The following is a 25,096-nucleotide window of genomic DNA, read 5'->3' on the forward strand; positions in this document are numbered from 1 at the left end:
ATACGTCCTTCTGATATCTGCTGCTGTGCAAAACTCTCCAGCAAACATGAGGAATGTTGTTTCCCTCTGTATAACATTTGGTTAATTGAAATCCCCTATTGCACTTATGAAATTTGTTTGCATCTCTCTGTAACTTACCTGTAGCTTTGTTCCACAACATTATTTCCACTCGTTGGCGGTTTATAGATCTCATCAAGCACAGCAACTGCACTTTGTTCCCCTTATATCTAGACAAGTTGATTCTGTCCTTGAACACTCTGGGACATGGCTCTCTCTCCAGCAATGCAATGCTTTCATGGTTTTAGATGGTGTTGTCGAACGGTCCGTGGTGAGTTTCTGTTTGGCACCTTGTAGATGGTACACACTGCTTGCATTATACATCTGTGCCAGGAGGAGTAAATGTTGAAGGTTTTGTGTAAAGTAACAGTCAAGGGAGATGCATTGTGCTAGATGTTGGCAAGCATCTTTATTGGTCCTTTGGAAATCGGGAGGAAAATTAACCCCCGCTGGATTCCTGGCATCTAAGCTGCTCCTGAAGCCACAGTATAGAAATGGCTGGTCAGTTTCTGGTCATGATAACACCGATAATGATGGTGGGGCATTCAGGACAATGAAAATGTCAATGTCAAATGAGATCGTTGGATTCTCTCTTCGTGTGACAACACTATGACATCGAGAAATGTATTTGTGTCACTTTTATAGTGCAGGAGTTTTTTTTAGCACTTGGTTCCATTATTGATGCCGCTTTCTTTGTAACCGGCAGCCCATGTTGAACCTGCAGAAGCATAATTGTTCCTATTTGCTGGGCTAATGCAGTTTTGTTTTGTAGTTTAGTCTTTTCCTCTGGCGTTTGCAGATTAGGGCTTGATTAGATTGATCGACCCGAAAATTCGCGTGACTGGGAGGGTCGAACCTCACAGAGGGCAAACAAGCTCAGTTGTTTCCTAGAAGCGGTGGCAAGAAGTAGCTCTTTCTCCCTCTGAAGATTAGAGACTGGGACCTGCTCGAAAATAGATCTCATTCTCTGAATTTCTGCTGTTTGTATTTATTCCTTTCTCTCGAGATTGCTGTATGTGTGTCAGAAAACAAGTGTCTATCGGGATCTTTATCCACATGAGCTATATGTTCTTGCTCCAATTGATTCTGAAGAAGGAGATATGTCTGTGGGGAAATTGCTTAAATTGAAACGATAGAGATAGTTAGCTGCTAAGAATTATAAGGCGTCGTGTTTAAGTATGTCAATTCATAAATGTTAAGCTAATTCTAAATTTTAACTGTTGTTCAATAAAGTTTTTTTTTAAAGAAACTACCTCATGCTCGCACTAATGCCCAAAACAAATAACGTTTGGGTTTATGCTAACTTAATAATATACCTTCCAGTTTCTGACCCGGTTCCGAACCCTCAGTCTATTCTGAGAGATTGCCTCTCAATTGTTAGTCCGAGTGACTGAGTGATTGCCTCTCATTTGTCAGCCCGTCCCTGAGTATTGTCCAATGCTTGTTCCATATCCTGATGAGTTGGGAATGGTGCTGATTGTCGAAAATTTTTATTATTTTTTGCAGGATATGGGCATCGCTGGCAGGGCCAGCACTTATTGCCCATCCCTACATGTCCTACATTTCAGACGGCATATAAGAATCAACCACATTGCCGTGGGTCTGGCATCATATGTAGCCCAGACCAGGTAATGACGGCAGATTTCCTTCCCTGAAGGACACTAGTAAGCCAGAGAGGTTTTTACGACAATTGACAAATGTTTCATGGTCATCACTGGACTTTTAATTCGAGATATTTTCATTGAATTCAAATTTCACCATCTGCCACGGTGGTATTCGAATATAGGTCTTCACCCTGCGTCTCCGGATTGCCAGTCCCGTGATAATACCACTACACCATTGCCTCACCTGAAAACCTCTCACTTCATGATAGAGGGAATGTTATTGATGAAGCAGTTGGAGATGGTTGTGCCAAGGGTACTCCTCTGAGGAACTCCAACAGCGAGGTCCTAAAGATGAGATGACTGTCCTCCAACAAATACAACTATCTTCCTTTGTTCTGGTATTAGACTAAGTGGCAGATAGTTTCCCCCCTCATTACCACTGACTCATTTTTTCACGGGCTCATTGATGCCGCACTGGGATAAAATGCTGCCTTGATGTCAATGACAGTCACTCTTGCTTCACCTCCTGAGTTCAGCACTACTCTCCTTAGTTGCATCAAAGCTGAAATGAGGTAGGGGGCTGACTGGCCCTGACGGAACACAAGCTCAGAGTCAGCGAGCAGATTGTTGCCAATTACCTACCACTTAGTAGTTGTCTCGACGACGCCTTCCATTACTTTGCTGATGATCGAGAATAGACAGAGTGGTGATTATTTTTCTGTAGAGGACATAGCTGGACAATTTTCCACATGATCGGATAATTGCCAATGCTGTACCTGCACTCGTGCAGGGATATGGCAACTTCTGGAGCAGAAATCCTCAATACAATTACGGAACGTTGTCAATACCCATTATCTTTGCCTTATTTAGTGCCTTCAGCTATTTATTGACATCCATTGGAGTGAACTGACTTCACTGAAGACTGGTATGTGTGATGCTGGGGACCTCTGTATGGGTCAGCCACTCGCACATCATGGCTGAAGATCGTTTGAAATGCTTTTACACTGATGTGTTTGTCTACTCCATCATGAGTATGGAGATATTTACGCAGAACTCCTCCTGCTGTTGTTTTCTCATCCACTAAAATTCACGATTGAAAATGGTAGGGGTGCAGAGCTCAGATCTGATCCGAGGAAACCTGAATTTCCTGAATTAGGAAAATAGCTGCTGTTTTAAAGACACAAACTTCTCCATTACCCAATTATACCCAGGATAAAGGCACACACTGGACAACCGGGAGGAATGACCAGGAATCTGTTCCACGGACTGATTCTCACACGCAGTGGAATGTCTCCACTAAAACTGTCAGTGAGATGTAACAAGATTTTCCAATATTCATTTCCCTATGTGTGGATCTCGCGGGAGGAGGGAAGTCCCGGCAATTTCAGAAATAAAAAGAAAGCAGCCGTACCTGCCGAAAATGCAAATCCTGTTTAATGGGGAATAAAGTGGTGAACACCCCTCCCATAGAAACTAAGAGGACAGGGATATTTCAACTTTGTTATGGGAGAATAAACATTCCTTGTCTAAAATCCAGTGGGATGAATTTTACAGCAGCAGTTCGCACACTTTCTCAACATAACTCACTCCGAGGTGTTGCACAGATTAATAGAATGTAACGAGTTACAAAGTACAGGGAATCTCCACTTTATCATTTAATTCTCAGAAAATTATACTTTTGCATGAAATCCCGGATTTAAGTAAAAGCAAAAATGATTTAAATTCCTGGAAACTTGGCAGGAACAGTCATTGAGATTCAGGAGGGTTGTTCTGATAATCAGGAATTAAGACCAGAATAAAGGACATTTTTCTTTTAAATTGGTTAGTTCACGGGATGAAGGCATCGCAGATTAGGCCAGCATTTATTGACCAAAACGAAATACCCTCACCTTGTCAAGGGCAAATAGCAGTGGGCAATAAATGCTGGTCTCGCCAGTGATACCCATATCCCATCGACAATTCAACCAAAAATACATTTTGAGTGGGATGAAAGTGGTTTTCACCAGTTGTTCATCAATTTTCACTGTTCACTATTTTCTTTTCCATTTAATTGAAAGGAAAATCCAGCGAGGCATAATATTGTAACTTTAATCAGTTCCCCACTGGAGCAAAGTTTCTGATTCAAATATTAATCACGCTCATTTTTTGCTGGTGAAAATTCAGCTGATTTTAATGCATTTCTCTCTCTCTCCATTTAGTCTGAGTAACAATAATTTGGAAGATTCAGGAGTGAAACGACTATCTGCCGCTCTGAGGAATCCAGACTGTAAAATACAGAAACTGCAGTAAGTACCAGACTGTGAGAGATTGTGCTTAGAATAACTGGCTGTCTGACACTCTAAATTACTTTTAGTATCAGTAATAGTGTCTTTAATAAACACGGCATATTATCCTTACTCTCAGTCCGAGTGTTATAGGTAAAAAAAAACACGGAATTAATTTTGTTCCTGTAATTATTTTCTGTCTGATCTCCAGGCCGGAGGGAGCCTCAGATGTTCTCACCTCTCCTCTTATTACAAGCCGGTCACTGATGGGTCTGAACCTGAGTTATAATACACTGCAAGATTCAGGAGTGAATACTTGAAATATTCAATTGAAATTATGCAACAGAATAAAGAGATGTGGAGAACACTTAAATATTTATTCAATTCCAATATATACCATGTCACACGTTGAATTTAGTTGAATTAGTCATTCAGATGATAGATGGTTACGTCTGTAAGCTTTTAATTTTGCTTGAAAATCGAAAACTGCTCTACATTGGAAAAGCATTGAACAAACTACATTGAATTCTGTGAGTCACAGCACAAATTTCTGTTGGATGGAGCTTAAGGATCTTCTTAAAACAGAGGGGAGAGATCAAGGTGGAGAGGTTTCGGATGGGAATTCCAGAGCTTACAACCCAGGAGCACAAATGTTTGGCTCACCTGTCAATGACAATTTTCACAGAACAGCATAGTGTGAATTATGTTCCAATTAACAATGGACAGTGTTGTTCATGCAAATGATGATACTAAAAGAACCGTTACTCTCAGTATTTGTGTTATTTAAAACGCTATCCATTATTAATAGACGCACAGGTTTGCCAGCCAAGCTGAAATAAAAGAGGTAGCATGGATTATGAAGTAATCTAGGCTACAGGAAACAGACAGTAGTGGTGACGTCGTTCTTCAATGGGTGTAGCATGCAGTGGTGTTCCCGAACTGTAAGTGCAGTGTTGGTGCGACTATGTTTCTTTTCGTATTTGAATAACTTAGACTTGGATATATCTGAAAATGAGGTGTGAAACTGCAGACGTTTACAGCACACGGCCATTTGCATACCAAACAGCAGAAACAACACATCATAGACCGAGCTCAATCATACCAAAACCATGGCTGAGATCAAACTTCTGCAGTCCTGCCGCATCTTTTCATGAATGTTGTTCGACATGCCAGAAATGATACACGTGCCTCTAACATGTTACAAATATCAACATTGCCACTGATCAGGGAGCCCAGAACATCAGTGCAAACGACGAGACTGAACAATTAGCAGCCATCGTCAGCCAGAAGTACAGAGTGGATGGTTAATCTCAGCCTCCTACTGGGACGCTGAAAATTACAGATGCCAAAATTCAGCCAATTAACTTTGCGATATGAAGAAATGATTGAAGGCACTGTACCCTGTGAGCAAGAGCTCACGACCCACGCTCCAGAACTAGGCCTTCACCAAGCCAAGATGTTCCAGTACAGCTAAAACACTGTATCTACCTCACAATGCGGAAATACACAGGGCAAATCCAATCTCGCGAATTACTGTCACATCTGTGTACTCTTGTTCATCAGAACAGTGTCATTCTCCTTCCAATGCCTTGTGAACATCACTGCATGAGTTCCTCAGGATAATGTCCTCACCTCAACCACCTCCAGCTTTTGATCAATGACCTTCCTTCCATCATGAGGTCAGAAGTGAGGGTGTTCACTGATGAATGCACAATGCTCAGTACTAATCACAATACCTCAGAGACTGAAGTTGTCCATGTCCATATCAGCAAGGACGGAGCAAAATTCAGAACTGATTCCCTGCACAAGTATCAGCCAATTATCAGCAAGAGGGAATCTAACCACCACCCCCTCAACGTTCAATGGCGTTGCTATTTCTGAAATCCAGCCCCCTCCTCCTCCCCTCACCCCCAGCATGAACATCCTGGGTGGTAGGGATCTCACTGTAACCCTTGACCAAACACTGAAATGTAAAAACTATGGTTCCAAGAGGAGCTAAGATTCTGGAAATTCAGGAACGAATAACTTTTCTCCTGTGTTCCAAATGCGTGTCCACCGCCCAGAAGGCACACTCAGCAGTGTGACGGAAACCTCTCCGCTTGCTTTCAACTCCAGTAGGACTCACCACCATTTGGGACGGCACAGTTGCACAGTGGTTAGCACTGCTGCCTCAAAACGCCAGGGACCCGGATTCAATTCCAGCATCGGATCATTGTCTCTGTGGAGTTTACACATTCTCACCATGTCTGACTGGGTTTCCTCCGGGTACTAAGGTTTACTCCTGAAGTCCAATAAAGTGTGGGTTATATTGATTGGCAATGCTAAATTGACACTAGTGACAGGTGATCAGCAGTGTAAATGTGTGGGTTTACGGGAGTCGGGCCTGGATGGGATTGTGGTCAGTGCAGATTCGGTGAGCCCAGTGGCCTCCTTCTGCACTGTAGGGAAACTATGATTCTCGAGGGTAATCATTGCCTACAAGATTTGGTTTTACCAATGACTCCATCATCTCATGAAAGCATTAAGAAAGACAAGCGCTACCCACTGAAGAGATGGGTAATTGTGTCTGTGTGTAACCTAAACAGAGTCACAGCGGATAGGTACAGCAGCTACTACAGGGCAACTTGAGACACAATTGAACAGGCCAGAGGATTTCTGAAGTTAACGTGTTCCTGCCTGGATTAATCGAGTGGAGCCCTTCAATATACTCATCGAATGTCTTGAATGTTCTGGTACTGTGCTGTGCTCACTAGAACCTGAATGGACAAGGGGAGAAGATTTGAAAGATGGGGATGTCGTTGAGTGTAATGACTCTTCTATAATGAGGATATGGATGTTTACCAGACGCTGCAAGATAAGGAACCCCATAGAACAGAGACGGGATCCCCCAATGACGTGGCTGTTGTCCTCTTTGTTGCCTGAGTCAGGGAAGAGTCCGGCAGACTGCGGACCTTCTGTACAGAAACTGGAGTTGTCTCTGTCATCGCAGCTTTGTGAAGTTTTGGTGTTATGGTCAGAGCGGAGCACACCAGGGGCATCCTGAAAAGTGTCCGAGATGCTGCAGGCAGCTGCTCCTCCATACATTCAGGGCAAACTGGACCCTCAATGCTCATTTGATGGGTCAGAGGACCTGACAGTAACATCAGGCACAATTTACCTCTCTCATAGAAATTCATAGAAACCCTTCAGTGCAGAAGGAGGCCATTCGGCCCATCGAGTCTGCACCGACCACAATCCCACCCAGGCCCTACCCCTACCCCCACATATTTACCCACTAATCCCTCGAACCTACGCATCTCAGGACTCTAAGGGGCAATTTTTAACCTGGCCAATCAATGTAACCCGCACATCTTTGGACTGTGGGAGGAAACCGGAGCACCCGGAGGAAACCCACGCAGACACGAGGAGAATGTGCAAACTCCATACAGACAGTGACTCTCCCAGCCATTGCTCTGCAGAGTTTATTGAGGTGGTGAGAACATGCAGGTTCATGTGTATTTCCTGTGGATGATATGCTGGATGTAACTCTCCATGAGGTCATCACTCTCTCGATGGAGATTGGCATTTGTGCTCATTCATGAAAACTGGTAACACTGCTGGCCTGGATTGACTCCATCATCCTTTGTGTATGGATACACACAGCCTTTGTAAACTCCACGGGATGTTAAAATACCTTACGCTGCAGCTCCAGTATCTGCTGCGTTGTTCAAGACTCCAGCCACATTTCATCTTCCTGAAGGTGGCAATGCCCTGTCTCCTCGAGAGTGTGAGTGAATTCAGCTATTACTGCCTCCATCAGCTCGCGTTTCTCTGTGCTGTCCTGTATTGCCAGATTGTGAACCATCTGCTAATCGTACGAGGCATGATCTGCTGCAGTAGAGGTTATGGGGGAATAATACGAGATTCCACTCTGTGCTTCCGTCCAACTCTTCCGAGGTGGACATCTGTCTCCTGTCTAGAACAGCTGTTGATTTGTGAGAGAGACGGAAGAATGTTGGAGAGGGATCAACATTCCAACATGTCCTTCAGAAAGTTGCTAACCTGAAACTCCATCTGAACAATGGTGAGCACACATTCACCAGAATTTGGATTCGTCAGTGTCTCTGCTGTGCCCATGTGTTCAGCTACTTAGTCTATCTGGGATCTACAACCCATCTCATGATCAACGATTGCCCATCCAGTTTCCACGTATCCCAGCTGCAGCACTATTAAGGAGGAGGCATTTGCAGTCTTAAAGCGCATTAAGATGGATAAATCCCCTGAGCCTGATTAAGTGCATCCTCAGGTTTTGTGGCAGGTTAGGGAAAAAATTCAGAAGACCTTGCAGAGGTATTTGCCTCTGTTCTTTCCACTCGTGAAGTTCTGGAAGACTGCAGGATGGTTAATGTAGTTCCGTTTTTTAAGAAGGATAGCAAAGACAAGCCAGGGAATTACAGGCCGGTGAGCCTGACATCAGTGGTGGGTGAGTTACTGGAGGGAATTCTGAGACCTATCAACATTTGGATAGCCAAGGTCTGATTCCGGATAGTCAGCATGGCTTTGTGTATAGGAAGTCATTTCTGACAAATCTTGTAGACTTTTCCGAAGAGGTAACCAAGAGGATGGATGAGGGTGGGGCAGCAGATTTTGTTTATATGGACTTTAGCAAGGCCTTTCAAAAGGTCTCGCATGGCAGGCTAGTCTGTAAGGTTAGGTCCCATGGGAGTGAGGGGAAGCTAGCAAATTGGGTCCAATATTGGCACGATGGTAGGAAGCACAGGGTAATGGTCAAAAGTTGTTTGTCGGACATGAGGTTTATGACTAGTGGTGTGCCTGGGTTCGGTGTTGGGACCGTTATTATTCGTAATTTATGTAAATGATTTGGATGTGAATATACAGGGCATGGTTTGTACGTCTGCAGATGACACTCAATTAGAAAGTATTGTTAATACCGATAAGCATAATCAAAAATTACAGGGCGATGTTAATCAGCGAGGGAAGCGGGCTGAGGATTGGCAAATGGATTTCACGACAAGAAAGTGTAAGGTATTGCATTTTGGAAAGTCAATCCAGGGTAAGAGTTATACGTGAACGGGAGGAATGTTGATGGACAGAAGGACCTGGGAGTACAAGGACATAGTTCATTGAAATCGGCGTCACAGGTAAACAATGGTGAAGAAGGAGTTTAGCATACTGGCCTTCATCAGTCAGGGCAGTGAGTAGAGGAGTTGGGACATTATGTTACAGTTCTATAAGTCGTTAGTGAGGCCGCACTGCATTGTACTGCAGTGGTCGCAATATTACAGGAAAGACGTTGAGAAAGTGGAAAGAGTGGAAAGAAAATTTACGAGGACGTTGACAAGACGAGTGGTCCTGCGTTATAGGTAGCGGTTGGCAAGGTTAGGGCTTTTTTCCTTGAAACGTAAGAGAATGAGGGGTGACCTTTATTGAGTTGTGTAAAATCATGATGGGCAGAGATAGGATGAACGCATAGCCTTTTTTTCCAAGGGTAGGAGAATTGAAAACTAAAGAGCATAGGTTTAAGGTGAGAGGGGAAAGAATTAAATGGGAACTGAGGGGCAACTTCTTCACGCAGAGCGTGCTGCGTAAAAGGAATGAGCTGCACGAACAAGTTGTTGAGGCAGGTTCAATAGCAACATTTAAACAGCACTTGGATAAGTACGTGCATGGGAAAGGATTAGAGGGATGTGGCCGAAATGCAGACAATTGGGACTAGCTGGGAGGGCACCTGGTCGGTATGAACTGGTCTGGCCGAAGGGCCTGTTTCCGTGCTGCATTGCTCTATGACTATGGATCTCTGACTCATCTTCCATTGTAAGAAGTTTAACAACACCAGGTTAAAGTCCAACAGGTTTATTTGGTAGCAAAAGCCACACAAGCTTTCGGAGCTCTAAGCCCCTTCTTCAGGTGAGTGGGAATTCTGTTCACAAACAGAGCATATAAAGACACAAACTCAATTTACATGAATAATGGTTGGAATGCGAATACTTACAACTAATCAAGTCTTTAAGAAAGAAAACAATGTGAGTGGAGAGAGCATCAAGACAGGCTAAAAAGATGTGTATTGTCTCCAGACAAGACAGCCAGTGAAACTCTGCAGGTCTAGGCAACTGTGGGGGTTACAAATAGTGTGACATGAACCCAATATCCCGGTTGAGGCCGTCCTCGTGTGTGCGGAACTTGGCTATCAGTTTCTGCTCAGCGACTCTGCGCTGTCGTGTGTCGCGAAGGCCGCCTTGGAGAATGCTTACCCGAATATCAGAGGCCGAATGCCCGTGACCTCTGAAGTGCTCCCCAACAGGAAGAGAACAGTCTTGCCTGGTGATTGTCGAGCGCTGTTCATTCATCCGTTGTCGCAGCGCCTGCATAGTTTCCCCAATGTACCATGCCTCGGGACATCCTTTCTTGCAGCGTACCAGGTAGACAACGTTGGCCGAATTGCAAGAGTATGTACCGTGTACCTGGTGGATGGTGTTCTCACGTGAGATGATGGCATCTGTGTCGATGATCCGGCACATCTTGCAGAGGTTGCTGTGACAGGGTTGTGTGGTGTCATGGTCACTGTTCTCCTGAAGGCTGGGTAGTTTGCTGCGGACAATGGTCTGTTTGAGGTTGTGCGGTTGTTTGAAGGCAAGAATTGGGGGTGTGGGGATGGCCTTGGCGAGATGTTCGTCTTCATCAATGACATGTTGAAGGGTCCGGAGGAGATGCCGTAGCTTCTCCGCTCCGGGGAAGTACTGGACAACGAAGGGTCCTCTGTCCACTGTGTCCCGTGTTTGTCTTCTGAGGAGGTCAGTGCGGTTTTTCGCTGTGGCGCGTTGGAACTGTTGATCAATGAGTCGAGCGCCATATCCTGTTCTTATGAGGGCATCTTTCAGCGTCTGGAGGTGTCTGTTGCGATCCTCCTCATCCGAGCAGATCCTGTGTATGCGGAGGGCTTGTCCGTAGGGGATGGCTTCTTTAACGTATTTAGGGTGGAAGCTGGAGAAGTGGAGCATCGTGAGGTTATCCGTGGGCTTGCGGTACAGTGAGGTGCTGAGGTGACCGTCCTCAATGGAGATGCGTGTGTCCAAGAATGCAACCGATTTCGGAGAGTAGTCTATGGTGAGTCTGATGGTGGGATGGAACTTGTTGATGTCATCATAGAGTTGTTTCAGTGATTGTTCAACATGAGTCCAAAGGAAGAAAATGTCATCGATGTATCTAGTGTATAGCATCGGTTGAAGGTCCTGTGCGGTGAAGAAGTCTTGTTCGAACCTGTGCATGAAGATATTGGCACATTGAGGTGCGAATTTGGTCCCCATGGCTGTTCCGTGTGTCTGGATGAAGAACTGGTTGTTGAAGGTGAAGATATTGTGGTCCAGGATGAAGCGGATGAGATGTAAAATTGCATCTGGAAACTGGCAGTTGTTGGCGATGAGCACTGAGGCCGTTGCAGCAATGCCATCGTCATGGGCGATGCTGGTGTAGAGTGCCGAGACATCCATTGTGGCAAGGAGCGCTCCTGGTTCAACTGCTCCATGTGTGCCGAGTTTCTGTAGGAAGTCCGTCGCGTCGCGACAAAAGCTCGGGGTTCTTTGTACAATGGGTTTCAGGATGCCCTCGACATAGCCGGAGAGGTTCTCGCACAGGGTCCCATTGCCCGATACGATGGGACGGCCGGGTGTGTTTGCCTTGTGTATCTTCGGGAGGCAGTAGAGATCATCCCCACACCCCCACTTCTTGCCTTCAAACAACCCATCCCCACACCCCCACTTCTTGCCTTCAAACAACCGCACAACCTCAAAGAGACCATTGTCCGCAGCAAACTATCCAGCCTTCAGGAGAACAGTGACCATGACACCGCACAACCCTGCCACAGCAACCTCTGCAAGACGTGCCGGATCATCGACACAGATGGCATCATCTCACGTGAGAACACCATCCACCAGGTACACGGTACATACTCTTGCAATTCGGCCAACGTTGTCTACCTGATACGCTGCAAGAAAGGATGGCCCGAGGCATGGTACATTGGGGAAACTATGCAGACGCTGCGACAACGGATGAATGAACACCGCTCGACAATCACCAGGCAAGACTGTTCTCTTCCTGTTGGGGAGCACTTCAGCGGTCACGGGCATTCGGCCTCTGATATTCGGGTAAGCGTTCTCCAAGGCGGCCTTCGCGACACACGACAGTGCAGAGTCGCTGAGCAGAAACTGATAGCCAAGTTCCGCACACATGAGGACGGCCTCAACCGGGATATTGGGTTCATGTCACACTATTTGTAACCCCCACAGTTGCCTAGACCTGCAGAGTTTCACTGGCTGTCCTGTCTGGAGACAATACACATCTTTTTAGCCTGTCTTGATGCTCTCTCCACTCACATTGTTTTGTTTCTTAAAGACTTGATTAGTTGTAAGTATTCGCATTCCAACCATTATTCATGTAAATTGAGTCTGTGTCTTTATATGCTCTGTTTGTGAACAGAATTCCCACTCACCTGAAGAAGAGGCTTAGAGCTCCGAAAGCTTGTGTGGCTTTTGCTACCAAATAAACCTGTTGGACTTTAACCTGGTGTTGTTAAACTTCTTACTGTGTTTACCCCAGTCCAATGCCGGCATCTCCACATCATCTTCCATTGACATAAGGAAAACACGGCCTGGACACAGCCACTCTTGGTGTATTCCCTGATGTTGTGTGTGCTCTCTTCCATAAGCACATAAATATATATTTCAGATTTACAGCATCAATAGTATCTTGCTGTATGAACCGAACTGTTTCTTGAATGCCTCACGCTGTATTTTATTATTGTTAATAATCGTATTCTTAAGAACGCTGAGGTTTACACTAATTCCAGATTTTTTCCTTTCTCTGATTCTGCAGGCTGGAAAAAAACGCTCTCACAGACTCTTCTGCTGCGGATCTCTCCTCCGCTCTCAGTACAAGCCCCTCCCTGAGGGATCTGAACCTGGGTGAGAATGCACTGGGAGATTCAGGAGCGAAACTACTGTCTGCGGCTCTGAGGAATCCAAACTGTAAAATACAGAAACTGAGGTAAATGTCAAACTCCGTGACATTTTTTAAAAACAATAATGAGATACCTAATGGTATATTGCACACCCTATTATTAGAATAATAGATAAACACAGTCCATTATTATCTGTAAGAAGTCTTACAACACCAGGTTAAAGTCCAACAGGTTGGAATTTAACCTGGTGTTGTTTGACGTCTTACTGTGTTTACCCCAGTCCAACGCCGGCATCTCCACATCATTGTTGTCAGTGTCAGGGATAGAGCTGTGCGGAGACAATCAGTCAGATTGTCACTCCACACCCAGCTATTGACGTTCAAATGCGGCCTTATCTTTCTCGCCCCATCTTCTGAATCGGGTCAGGTATGAATGTGTAGCGCAGAGGGTTCATAGAACATAGAACATAGAACAGTACAGCACAGAACAGGCCCTTCGGCCCACGATGTTGTGCCGAGCTTCCTGCCCTTCAGTCACGGGCAGGAAAGTTTAACGTAAGGAACCATGACTGCAGTTTTGCAGAGTTCAGGGTGCATTTAGGCAGAGGGGTGTGGACAGTACAGTGTGTGTATGAGTCAGCGAGTTGGGGTGTAGTCTGGGGGGTTGTATTCAAGCAGTCAGGGCAATTGGGGGAGTCTCTTGGGAGATGGGGCCAAAGGGCCTCTCCCTGTGCTGTAATAATCTATGACATCCCAGGGATCGGAACTCATATACCAAAAACTGCATTTTCGCTGACTCCTGTGATTTCTCTCTCTGATCCCAAGGCAATGGGATGTCAATCCCACACATTTTTGTGCCGAAAGTTTGGGGGAAGAATGTGACGGGTGTACCCTCTGAGGACTTCTTCACCTGCTCAGAGGGGTACAACTGTCATCCAGTCGCACAGACCTTGGTTTGTGAGAGAAAGAAGACTGAATAGAGACGATGTATAATCCAACACGTCCTTCAGGCTGTTCCTTGTGACCAGTGATGGACACACATGCTGTACGTTTTGTGCTCACTAGAGGGCCTCCTGTGTCCATCCATTCGAACACTCACTGTCAGCCCCACAGCCCTTCTTATTGTCAGCAATCAGGTGTCTCAGCTGCCTTATATGGACGCAAGGGTGGCAAGACCTGAACGCTACCACCATATTTAGTTCATTCCCTGACGTTGTGCGCTCGCTTGTACACACGCATAACTTTCCATTGTTACTCACCCATTAAAGACGCACACTAGGCTAGGCTGGTTGCAGCCTGACTGTCCATCATGTCTCAACAGGGATGCCACCTGCACGCGACCGCTTCATCCTGACAGTGTACCTCTGACTGATTGAGACCCTCCACAGCGAGGCTGACTTGTCTCGGACAGTCCATGCAGATGGCTGGATATTGCCAGAGTCTGGTTGGGGTTAACCTTCCTACCAATTTCACTTCCATTCAGATCTGACCACAAATGCCTCACATTAAATTCTATAAGCTGCTTCACTCATCTTGTCAGAACAGATCAGTTATATAATAAAGTCATCAGGTATATATTGAAGTAAAGGGAATTTGTGTTCTTCACAATGAATGATTTGTTAGCTTATATATTTATGCCTATTAATGTTAAGTGTCTAACATAATTACTCTCTTCTACTCCCTGGCTCCAACGGAGGTTTCTCCCCGTCCCAGAACGTGCCACCGTGCTCCCATTTGGCTCAGCTTCCCGCCTGGCCTCTCCATAGTATCAAGCCCAATACTCAAAATATCGCCCCCTTAAAGGAGCCACGCACCTTCCCTCGCACCACCCTCCCACCAAAACCACAAACTCCTGAGACCGCCTGTGAATGGACCAGAAGTTGCATCATGAAACATAGGCTTGCATGACACAAGATTACACCAGAAACATCCCAGAGAAAACTCATCACAAAGTGACTTGATCTGGAGACTTCCAGACTCTGGAGATTTGTCGCAACTCGGTACTGGGTCCTTTGGTCAGTAAAGAATCTGGGTGGAGACGCACAATGCAAATGCATCAATCCGGGATGGACAACCTCCTCAGTAGCCATGATGTGCCCACCAGCAGCCTGTACCAGTCCAACGCCAGCATCTCCACAACCTGTTGGACTTTAACCTGGTGTTGTGGGACCAGTTACCATCCTCAGTAGCGGCTGCCGCGTCTGCTTTGGAAACTGTTGGTTGCCTCGGCTCTACATTAAAAACACTAATCGCTGTATCAGCAACTGGCAAACGCAAGTCCACCACAGGACACACCTGCTGGGTTCCCGTATCCCTGCCACTCTCTTCCTCAGATGATCCATATGCTTTTTTATGTGGCGACCATGTACTTCGGCAAGAAGTCTGATCCAGTTTTTTCAGAATGAGCATCAACCACAATGAAATAAGCCCCATGAACTGTCCTGTGAATTGTGCATGCAGTCTTGACGACGACTGTCCCAACCACTCCCATGTATGTATATTTGTTAGTGGTGGCAATGACTCCTGGTCTTCACACCTCATGCACTGGCTGGCTATTCTTTCGATTTATCGATGCCTGGCCACAAATTATAACTTCAAGCGAGTGATTTCATCCTACTTTGTCCAGTGCTTGTGTCATGCAATTCGTGTAATAATAGCTGTCGCCCTTGTGGTGGCACTATAACACGAGCCTGCCCAAAACAAAAACACGCCAATCCTGACTTGTTTTCGCCATCCTCTGCTACAGGTATGGTCTGATTTGCTCTGACTTATCGGAGCGTCATCCTTGTGACACAATCCTCTTTACTTTTGATAACACCGGGCCCCTTTTGGTCCAAATATTTATATGAGTAGTTGAGACCGGTAAGGTTTCTATTCGGCGCAGCACTGACAGTATTGCTTGTGGTACAGATGTTGACGGCACAGCCTGTGGCATAGGGAGGTGGCCGAGCATGTCCCTATTCGGTATTTACGTCCCGGGCCTATGCTGGAAAGACTAGCTGTACGCAGATAGCAATATGCCCCATCTCTGCAGCCTCACAGACGGAATTGTTGGCACTGGTTTATCTTTTTGGTATAAACCCGTCAATTATTTGTGATCTGATGCTTTGTGGAAATGGCTACCAAATATATATAGATGAATTTCCTTCACTGCATGAATTACCGCCATGCTTCTTTGTCAATCTACGTACACATTTTTCAGTTGATAACGTTCGTGGCAAAAATGGGATTTGGCTCTCTGTTACACCTGACATCGTGTGGGATAAGACTGCTCCCACGTCGGATTGTGATGCATCACAGCTAAATACTAATGGTTTGGTTGGATAAAAATGTGTCGATGACACTGTAAGGCTTTGTTTAATTTTGAAAATGCCTCTTTTTTCTGCTTCTTCCCATTTCCAGCACTGTTGCTTCATCGAAAGCTGAAGTGGTGCTGAACTTCTATACACGTTTTCTAAGAATCTGTCGTAATAATTCACCATTCCTGTGAAGGATTTTAACTCCGATATATTTTTAAGCCATGGTTACATTCTTAAGGGTTCAACGATATCCTCCAAAGGATACAGACATTTGGTGTCTATCCTGAAATCGAGATCTGTAATTTCATCTGCCTGGAGAATACATTTTCTCTCATTTCAAACGGACCATTGAGAACTGCCTCTAAGTTTGCCCTGTTCTCTGCAGGGCGTGCTCCCGTAATTAGGACATCATCCCGGAACACCACTACTTGAGGAATTCCCAGCAATAATTGTTTCTTTTTACGATGGAAAATAGTACTGGCTGATGAGACTCCAAAGGGTAAACATGTGTACTGTTTTTCTCTTTGTGGACGCTGATAGGAACTAATTGCTGGGAATCTTCATCCAACTCGAGCTGCTAGTTAGCGCAACTGAAATCGAAATTTGTGTACTTAATGCCCGCTGCTAGTTTAGCATTTGGTCATCAAATTTTAAAGTTTAAGGCTAATGTTTATTGATTAGTATCACTAGTAGGCAAACATTAACGCTGCAATGAAGTTACTGTGAAAATCCCCCAGTCATCACACTCCGGTGCATGTTCGGATACACTGAGGGAGAATTTAGCATGGCCAGTACACCTAACCAGCACATCTTAGACTATGGGAGGAACCCGGAGGAAACACACGCAGACAAGGGGAGAAGGTGCAGACTCCGCAGTACTCTGCCAACCCTCTCAATCTATCAATCAGACTGGAGAGAGTCTCCGTTGGCTGCTGGAATGCAAAATGAAATTGCTGCCTCAACATGAAGTCGAGGGTTAAAATAATCTTTCACCATTTCGACGATCTCGTCAAAAGACTTATGACTAATATCAGGCGATGTTGGATACCTCACTAACCTGAAATGTGTTGGACACAAACTGTGAGCAGTATCACCTTTTGCATTTCCTCCACAACGATCTCATTAGCGGCAAAGGAATAATGCACCCTTTTGGTATGCTGTCCCCAGTTTTCCAATGATGGAAAATGGCTCAATCGTTCCGATGAAAGGCATTGTAAATGTCTCTTCTTAGCTTCGACCCTCACTCTCCTCCCACTCTAGCTGCGCACTGCAACCTCCTGATGAATAAGAATATTTTACCTCATCGCTAGTGTAGTAATATCGGAGGTGACATCATCGTGGCGTCAAGTAATTACTGGTTAGAAATAATATTTTTTACATAGGGCCTGACGTAACCGCAATACACGACTCCACTCTCCTCCTCCCTGGCTTCGACTGAGGCTCCTCCCCATCCCAGGACGCGTGCCTTTGCTCCCGATTGGCTCAGCTTCCCGTCCAGCCACTCCTTCGGGACCGACCCGATCGTGACCTTGAAAAGATCGCTCCTCAAAGGAGCCACATCACCACAAGGTTATTGATGTTTCTGCCTCACTGCAAACACATACCTCATATCTGCTCAGGTCTTGGCAATCTCCACCCAGGCCTGCTTGGGTTGACATGGCAGATCATCTCCTGAGGGAACTGGACCTCACTCTGAACCCGTGCAGCCTTGAGGAGGACTTCCCATGGATGTATCTTTGAATTGAAGTTTTATCGTCTCCTGCCATGTCAGTCCTTTGTTGGGTTACCAGGGCTCCCTCACTGATCCCTCCAGAGCTGCTGCCGTTGAAAGCGCTGCTGGCTGCCCTTAAATATGTTGTCAGTATTGCCTGAAACGGGACTTGCCCTGCAGTGAATGATTAAGATCTGGAATGCTCTGTCTGTGAGTGTGGTGGAGACACGTTCAACTGAAGCCTACCAAAGGGAATTGAATTGTTGCCTGAAAAAAGCAAGAATGTGCAGGGTTACGAAGGGAAGGTGGGGGAATGACACTTAGTGAACTGCTCATTCATAGATTCTGTGCAGACACCATTGGCTGAATGTCCTCCTTCTGCTCCGCAACAATTCTATGATTCTGCTTGTGCTGCTGGAGAGAATGGCATCCTCGCCTCTCAGATACTAAAGTACCGGTTCTGGTTAAAGTGTGGAGTTGGCTAGTTCAGTCATTTCGGTGTCTGGAGTGTGATGAAGAATGACGCTAATATCGAGGGTTTGATCCACATATCTGCTATGGGGGTCTATAGAGATCCACCGCCACCCATTCTACCACGCTTGCTATGTTGTGTCCCTGAAATATCGGTGAATCTCAAGCTTTTACCGTCATGAAATTGTTACGGTGCCAAAGGACGTCATTTGGCCCATCTTGTCTGCACCAGTTCTCTAAACGAACATGATGAATTGTATCCTTATCCTGCCTTTTCCTCGTTTCCTTAAACATTGCTTCTATTGAAATATTTATCTAATTCCCCCGATTCAATCTGCCTCCACCACAGTTCCGGGCTGTGCATTCCAGACCCCAACCACTGGCAGCGTGAAAAACGTTTTTCAAACATCATCTTCAACCGCATCGCATCACTCCGGGGCCACCGCTTATCCAATCTCCCTCCCGAGTGACTCAGGGTAAGGACGTGGGGATCCTGTACTTTTCTATTTCATCAATGTCCTTTAGGGAAGGAAATCTCTCACCCTCACCTGGTCTGGCCTACATGTGACTCCAGAGCTACAACAATTTTATTGACGCTCAACTGTCTTAAAAGGGCAACTGGAGATGTGCAATTAATACTGGCCAGCCAGTGATGCCCATGCCATAGAATCATAGAATCCCTAGAGTACAGAAGGAGGTCATTCGGCCCATCGAGTCTGTAATGACCACTATCCCACCCAGGCCCTATTCCCGTAGTCCCGCATGCTTACTCTGCTAATCCCCCGGATATTAGGGTCAATTTAGCATGGTCAATCAACCTAACCCACACATCTTTGAACTGTGGGAGGAAACCGGACCACCTGGAGGAAACCCACAAATGAATAAAGAAAAACATCGTTTTTGACATTTAATTACTCCTGCGCTTCCATTTTGATCTTTCCTCGTCATCCATCCATCCCCAGTTCCCTGTGACTTAAAACAACATAATTTCCTGCTATTTCCAAGCACTAAGGAAAGCTAATTGAACTCCAATGAAATCTAATTGAACTGAAACTAACTCTGTTCCTCACTTCACAGATACTGCATGACATGCTGAGAGTTCCCAGCATATTGCTCTTATATTTCAGAATTTCAGCATCAATAGTATTTTGTCCTCTATTAAGTGAAGTCTGTTTCCCGAATGTCTCACGATGTAATGTACATCACTACTTTTAATAATGGTATTCTTAACGAAGCTGGAAGTTCACTGATCCCGTTACTATTAACTCTCTGATTTCCAGTCTCCATAGCAACAGTCTCTCAGATTCTTGTGCCAACGACCTTGCCTCTCCTCTCACGACAAACCAGTCACTGATAGATCTGAATCTGGGTGATAATAAACTGGGAAATTTAGGAGTGAACCGACTGTCTATGGCTCTGAAGAAACTGGAATGTAAAATACAGAAACTGGAGTAAGTATCATACTGTTTAAGATTCTACTTAGAATAACTGAATATATTTTGTATTCGTATAAATAAGCGATGTCATTACGTTGGTTCAAATCCCACCATGGCCAGTGGTGAAATTTGATTCAATAAAAATCTAGTTTAAAGAGTCTAATATTGACCATGATCATATTGATCCTCTTGCCCCACTTGTGAATATGATCCTCTTGATCATATTGACAAGTGGGGCAGGCTCAAATGTTCAAATATTCTAATCGTCCTCTTTTCTATGTTTCTAATAATGGAAAACAAATAATTATGAGAAGAGTTAACAGGAATGTTGGGCCTTCATTCACTGTAGCATACAAAGAAAACATCGCAAGAATATTTGAAAAACAGGAGGTAAATGGGGAGTAAAAACGTAAAACACAACCATTCGGCTGGAAAAACCTACTCAGAATACAATTAGAACTGAAACTTGACAAGTTTATCACTCGGGTCTTAACACAAGTGGCTGCAGAGATAGTAGATGCATTCGTTATGATCTTCCAAAATTCCCTAGATTCTGGCAAGGTCCCAGTGGTTTGGAAAATCAAAAATCAAACACCTCTATTCAAGGAAGAAAGGAGACAGAGAGCAGGAAAAAATATAGTTTTCTGAGCCCATCGCCTCTCAAAGGGGATGTTTGAGAACAGAGTGTAGAAAATGATAATTCAATCATGCACAGTCAACACGTGAAATTGAAATCATGTTTGACTGAACTATTTGATATATTTGAGGAAATAACAAACAAGGAGAACCTGTAGGTGTGCTTTACTTAGATTAATGCATGGTATTCAGTAAGGTGGCACATCAATGGTTACTGTACATGATTGATAGAGAATTGTTTAATTTTATTCAGTGGATGTGGTTGGACTGTGATGTGGATTGGCTGGACCAGTTTAATTGAACTGAATGGTTTGTTTGACCATTATAGAGCGAATTTTAGGAGTCCTAATATTTGTGAATCATGATGCAGATTGCCTTCCCTAAAGGACATTAGTATATCAAGGTTTTTTATGACGAAAATTCGACTTTTTAACTCGTGATTTTCATTGAATTCAAATTTCGCCATCTGCCATGATGGCATTCAAACCCGGATCCTCAGAGCGTTACCCACAAGCTCTGGATTACTAGTCCAGTGACATTGACAGTATATCACCATTTTCCCCATAAACTAGCAACAAGCAGAGTATTGTGTAAAATGGATGATTTTCATTTTGGCAAAGCTGGTGCTAATGGAGTACCTCAGGGGAGAGTGCTGGGGCCTCAAATATTTACTATCTGTACAATGAATTGGAAGAAATGGCCGAATTGTTGCAGCAAGATTTACTGATAATACAACGATAGGAAAGTAAAGAATCAAGAGGCTATAACTTGACGAAATCCCTTTGTGGATTATTTAAGTTAATGTGAAAAAATATTAGCTGAAGGACTTTAATGTGAGAAGGTGGAGCTTGTCCACTTTGTCAGGAAGAATAGAAAAGCATTAGACAATTGAATGGAGAGAGATGGCAACTCTCTGATACAAAGGGATCTGGGTGTCCTGCCACGTCAATGACTAAAAGTTGTTAAGCAGTTCAGCAAGTGATCCGGAGCACAAATAGCACGTTAGCATTGCGACAGCTTAGCCAATTAAAGTGTCTGTGTCGAAAAAAAATATCCTAAGTTCACATTGATCCGAATTCCCATTGAGGTACGTAAAAGGTGTAGCGTTTTCAACAAAAATACATTGATTTAATGTGATGAAAATCAACAGAAGTGTTCCCACCAATGGTGATGAATAAAATCAAGGATTGTGTTAGATGAAAAGAAGATATGCTAAAATCATAAGGCTGAGAATTCTGCAAGGGTGGAGCAAGAGAAAGTTCAAGGAAGGAAAAATAGAATATGAGAGTAAACTAGTGAGAAACATTAAAAACAAACTCTGAAAGATTTTATACAAACATAAATATCAAAAGATTCGCGCAAACAAATGTGGATCCAACACAAACGAAGTCAGTAAAATGTATAAAACGAATAAAGTAATAGCAGAGACTCAAGTACTTACTTTGGGGGGCGATTTCACCGTTGTGCCGCACCGGCCGATGCATGGGCCGAGCCGGTAAGATGCTGACAGGGCAGAAAAGTAAGGTTCACGCCCGATTTCGCGCCTCTCGCGATCTTATCAGTACCAGATATCCAGCGTGATCAGCCATTTCTGGAACAGGGTTGATTTTTTAAAAAATAACATTTAAACCTCATTTTCCTTGAATTAATGAGTCTAGGAAGAAAATATCCGGGGTCATTTTCCTCTGTGACCCTCAGACGAGAGTTTGTCTCCGGTGAGAAACAAAGCTAGTCCCCACCAATGGTGACCAGCGTGATGCCCACGCCGGTAGAAGTGGAAACCATTGAGTCCCCTGGGGCCGCCGGGGACAAGGGGCGCGGAGGGGGGGGGTGCCATTTTGGACGTACCAGCTTGGCACCACCAACCTGACAACCTTGCAATGTCCACCAGGCGCCAGTCTGTTTCAAGGGGGCAGGGGCAGACCGGCGAGGTTGGGCGCCATCAGTCGTTGGGTGGGGCGTGGGGACACGCTGTGCACTCTGCATTGGGATCTGTGAGATGGAGGGAGGGCGGAACCGCTGTGTATTCTGCATTGGGATTGGTGGTAGAGAGAGGGGGTCAATCAGGAATGGCCATGGGTGGGGCTTGGACCAGCGATCGTGTTGGGGGGAGTCAGGCACCCTATTAAGGGGTGAGGGAGGGTTAAGATGGGTGGCCGATCATGGGGGGAGAGAAGTGAAAGGGTACTGTTCCCGGTGGGTCGTGGGGTCAGGATTGGTCGCGTGCCATCGCAGTAGGTGGGGAATGGCGGGGGGGGGGGGGGGAGGCGGTGTTTCAGCCATTCAGGCTGGCTGAGAGCAGCATAGACTGAGTGACAGATTTGTGATGCTTGAGACCTGCGCATGCACAATGACGGCCTTCCCTGCTCTCAGCCAACGTTCAGATGACATAAGCCCTGTCCACCTCCATCTACAGGTGAGAAACCATTACTGTTTATTCATGCACTGAGTGCATATGATGGCAGATTTGAACTCACACAGAAAACGGATCTGATCCGCTCCCATTTTCATGCCCGTCCTGGACTTGGATTTTTTATTGTAAAGTTCAGCCCTTTTGTGTCTGCATTCACCGTGGAAAATGTTTTAAAAGTCCCAGAAATAATGGAGCTTCAATGGACTGGTGTGAATGAGGAAAGGGCAGTTGTTTATATTAGTGGAAAAATTGCACTCGGGAAATTAATGGGACTTAATGCCTGATTATCTTCATTCCAGAGAGTTGAAAGAGGTGTTTGTAGAGATACTACATGCATTGATGGTCATCGTCCAAACTTCTATAGATTCTGGAAATATTCCTGTAGATTAGAAAGTGACAATGTAACTCTGCAATTTAAAAATGGATGTTCAGAGAAAAATGGAAAGTACAAACCGGTTCGACTGATAGCAATAGCAGGGCAAATCCTATACTTCTGAAATGAAAGATGTCATACCAGAACACTTAGGAAACAATTGCAGGATCAGTCAGGGTTAACATGACGTTATGAAAGCTGTTGGATGTTCGGAGGGATGTAACCAGCAGAATGGATAAGGGGGAACTTATGCATGTTTTTTGTTTCATTTTCAAAGTGTTTTTGCAGGGTCACTGAATATGTTCAAGACTGAGTTAAGATAGATTTCGGATTGACAAGGGTATCAAAGTTTATAGGGGACAATTAGGAAACGAAGTGTGAACCACAGTAAGATCAGCCAATAAGCGATCAAATGATGGATCTGAAACGAGGGGCTGAATGGCCTATTGCTACTCCTCGTTATTCTGTTATTATTACAAAACATCCTTCAGACTGCTCTTTGTGACCAGTGCTGGACACACAAAAACTATTACTTCTCCTCACAAGAGGCTACCTGTACCCATTCATTAGGCCATTCACTCTCAGCTCCACAACCATCTCACCAGCAGCGATTGTCCGCTGTGCCCCCAAGCTTTCCTGATCCAGCAACTCATCATCCTTTGGTGTAAGGATGGCAAAATCTGGACGTCTCCAGTCTTCTTGGCTCGTTCCCTTGTGTTCTTTGCTTTCTTTCCAAACACAAATTTCAATTGTTACGCACACGTCTAACACGTGTACAAGCCCATGGTTGTCCAACGTGTTTACGAAGGGATGAATGTGACCCTCGAAGCCCCTCAATGAGGCCTCCGGAGCATTTTTCCTGAATCTCAGTTACGCAATGGATTTTGAATACAATAATTTGGATGGTGCTTTCTTGTTTGTTAATGTGATGTGGCCGTCGCTGGCTGGGCCAGCATTTGTTGCTCATCCCTAATTGCCGCTGACCGGACATTTAATAGTCAACCTCGCGGTTGTGGATCTGGAGTCACATGTGGGCCAGACCAGGTAAGGAAAGGCCTTCAGTGAACCAAATGGTGTTGAACGACTATCGACAACGGCTTCGTGATCATTAGAGTGTTAATTCAAATGTTGTATTGAATTCACATTTCACCTTTAACAGTGGCAGGGTTGAATCTGTGACTCCAGAGCATTACTATGGGGCACCAGTCCAGTAACATACCATTATGCCACCACCTCCCCCGATAGAACCAAAATGTGACTTATGACGATTAAATTGAAATACTCATCGATATTTAATACTCGTTATTGTACTCAGCAGGGTATTCACCTTGTCAGAATACATCAGGACATTGATCCTTTTTCCGCACTGCAACCACTTTTCTCACACATGTGCACCTCCTCAGCAATTTCCTTCCAGCCAGGCTGTGTCGATGGGATAATCTCCTCCCATCTTGAGGGAACAGGACCCCCATTCGAGCCCGAGCAGCTGGCAGGAGACCCTCCAGCGAGGCAATATTAATTGAGGGGCAACGTTTGATCTGCATTCTGTCATTTACGCCCTTCATTCAGTTAGCAGAGCTCCATCCTTGCCCCCTCCAGAGCTGAAACTCCTGCTGGCTGTCTTGGAGGTGGTGCTGCCATTGTCTGAACCGGGACTGCCACCTGCCCACGCTGCCTGAGTGGACAGCTCCTCTGCCTGCCAACTGTTACTTGTCCACCTGTGACAGTATCACCTTCATAGCTCTGCCTATACTGCCCACACTGACACACTCCCCATGTTGGGATTTCAGAGCTTCTGGTAAAATCACAGCCATTATCTTCAACCTCACCACAAACTGCATTCCCAAACCACTGACCATCCCATGTCCCTCCCGAGCCAC

General features: G+C 45.1%; 1 protein-coding gene across 1 annotated transcript in view; it reads left to right on the forward strand.

Moving 5' to 3' along the window:
* LOC144482121 (NACHT, LRR and PYD domains-containing protein 3-like) overlaps window positions 1–25,096 on the forward strand; it is a 90,373-nt gene that overhangs the window by 60,294 nt on the left and 4,983 nt on the right. The window contains 3 exon segments of the mRNA XM_078201351.1: window positions 3,860–3,946; window positions 12,794–12,964; window positions 19,639–19,809. Coding sequence (XP_078057477.1) covers window positions 3,860–3,946; window positions 12,794–12,964; window positions 19,639–19,809 — 429 coding nt within the window.

The sequence above is a fragment of the Mustelus asterias genome, assembly GCF_964213995.1.
Source record: "Mustelus asterias chromosome 26 unlocalized genomic scaffold, sMusAst1.hap1.1 SUPER_26_unloc_2, whole genome shotgun sequence".
In the NCBI taxonomy this organism is placed as follows: Eukaryota; Metazoa; Chordata; class Chondrichthyes; order Carcharhiniformes; family Triakidae; genus Mustelus; species Mustelus asterias.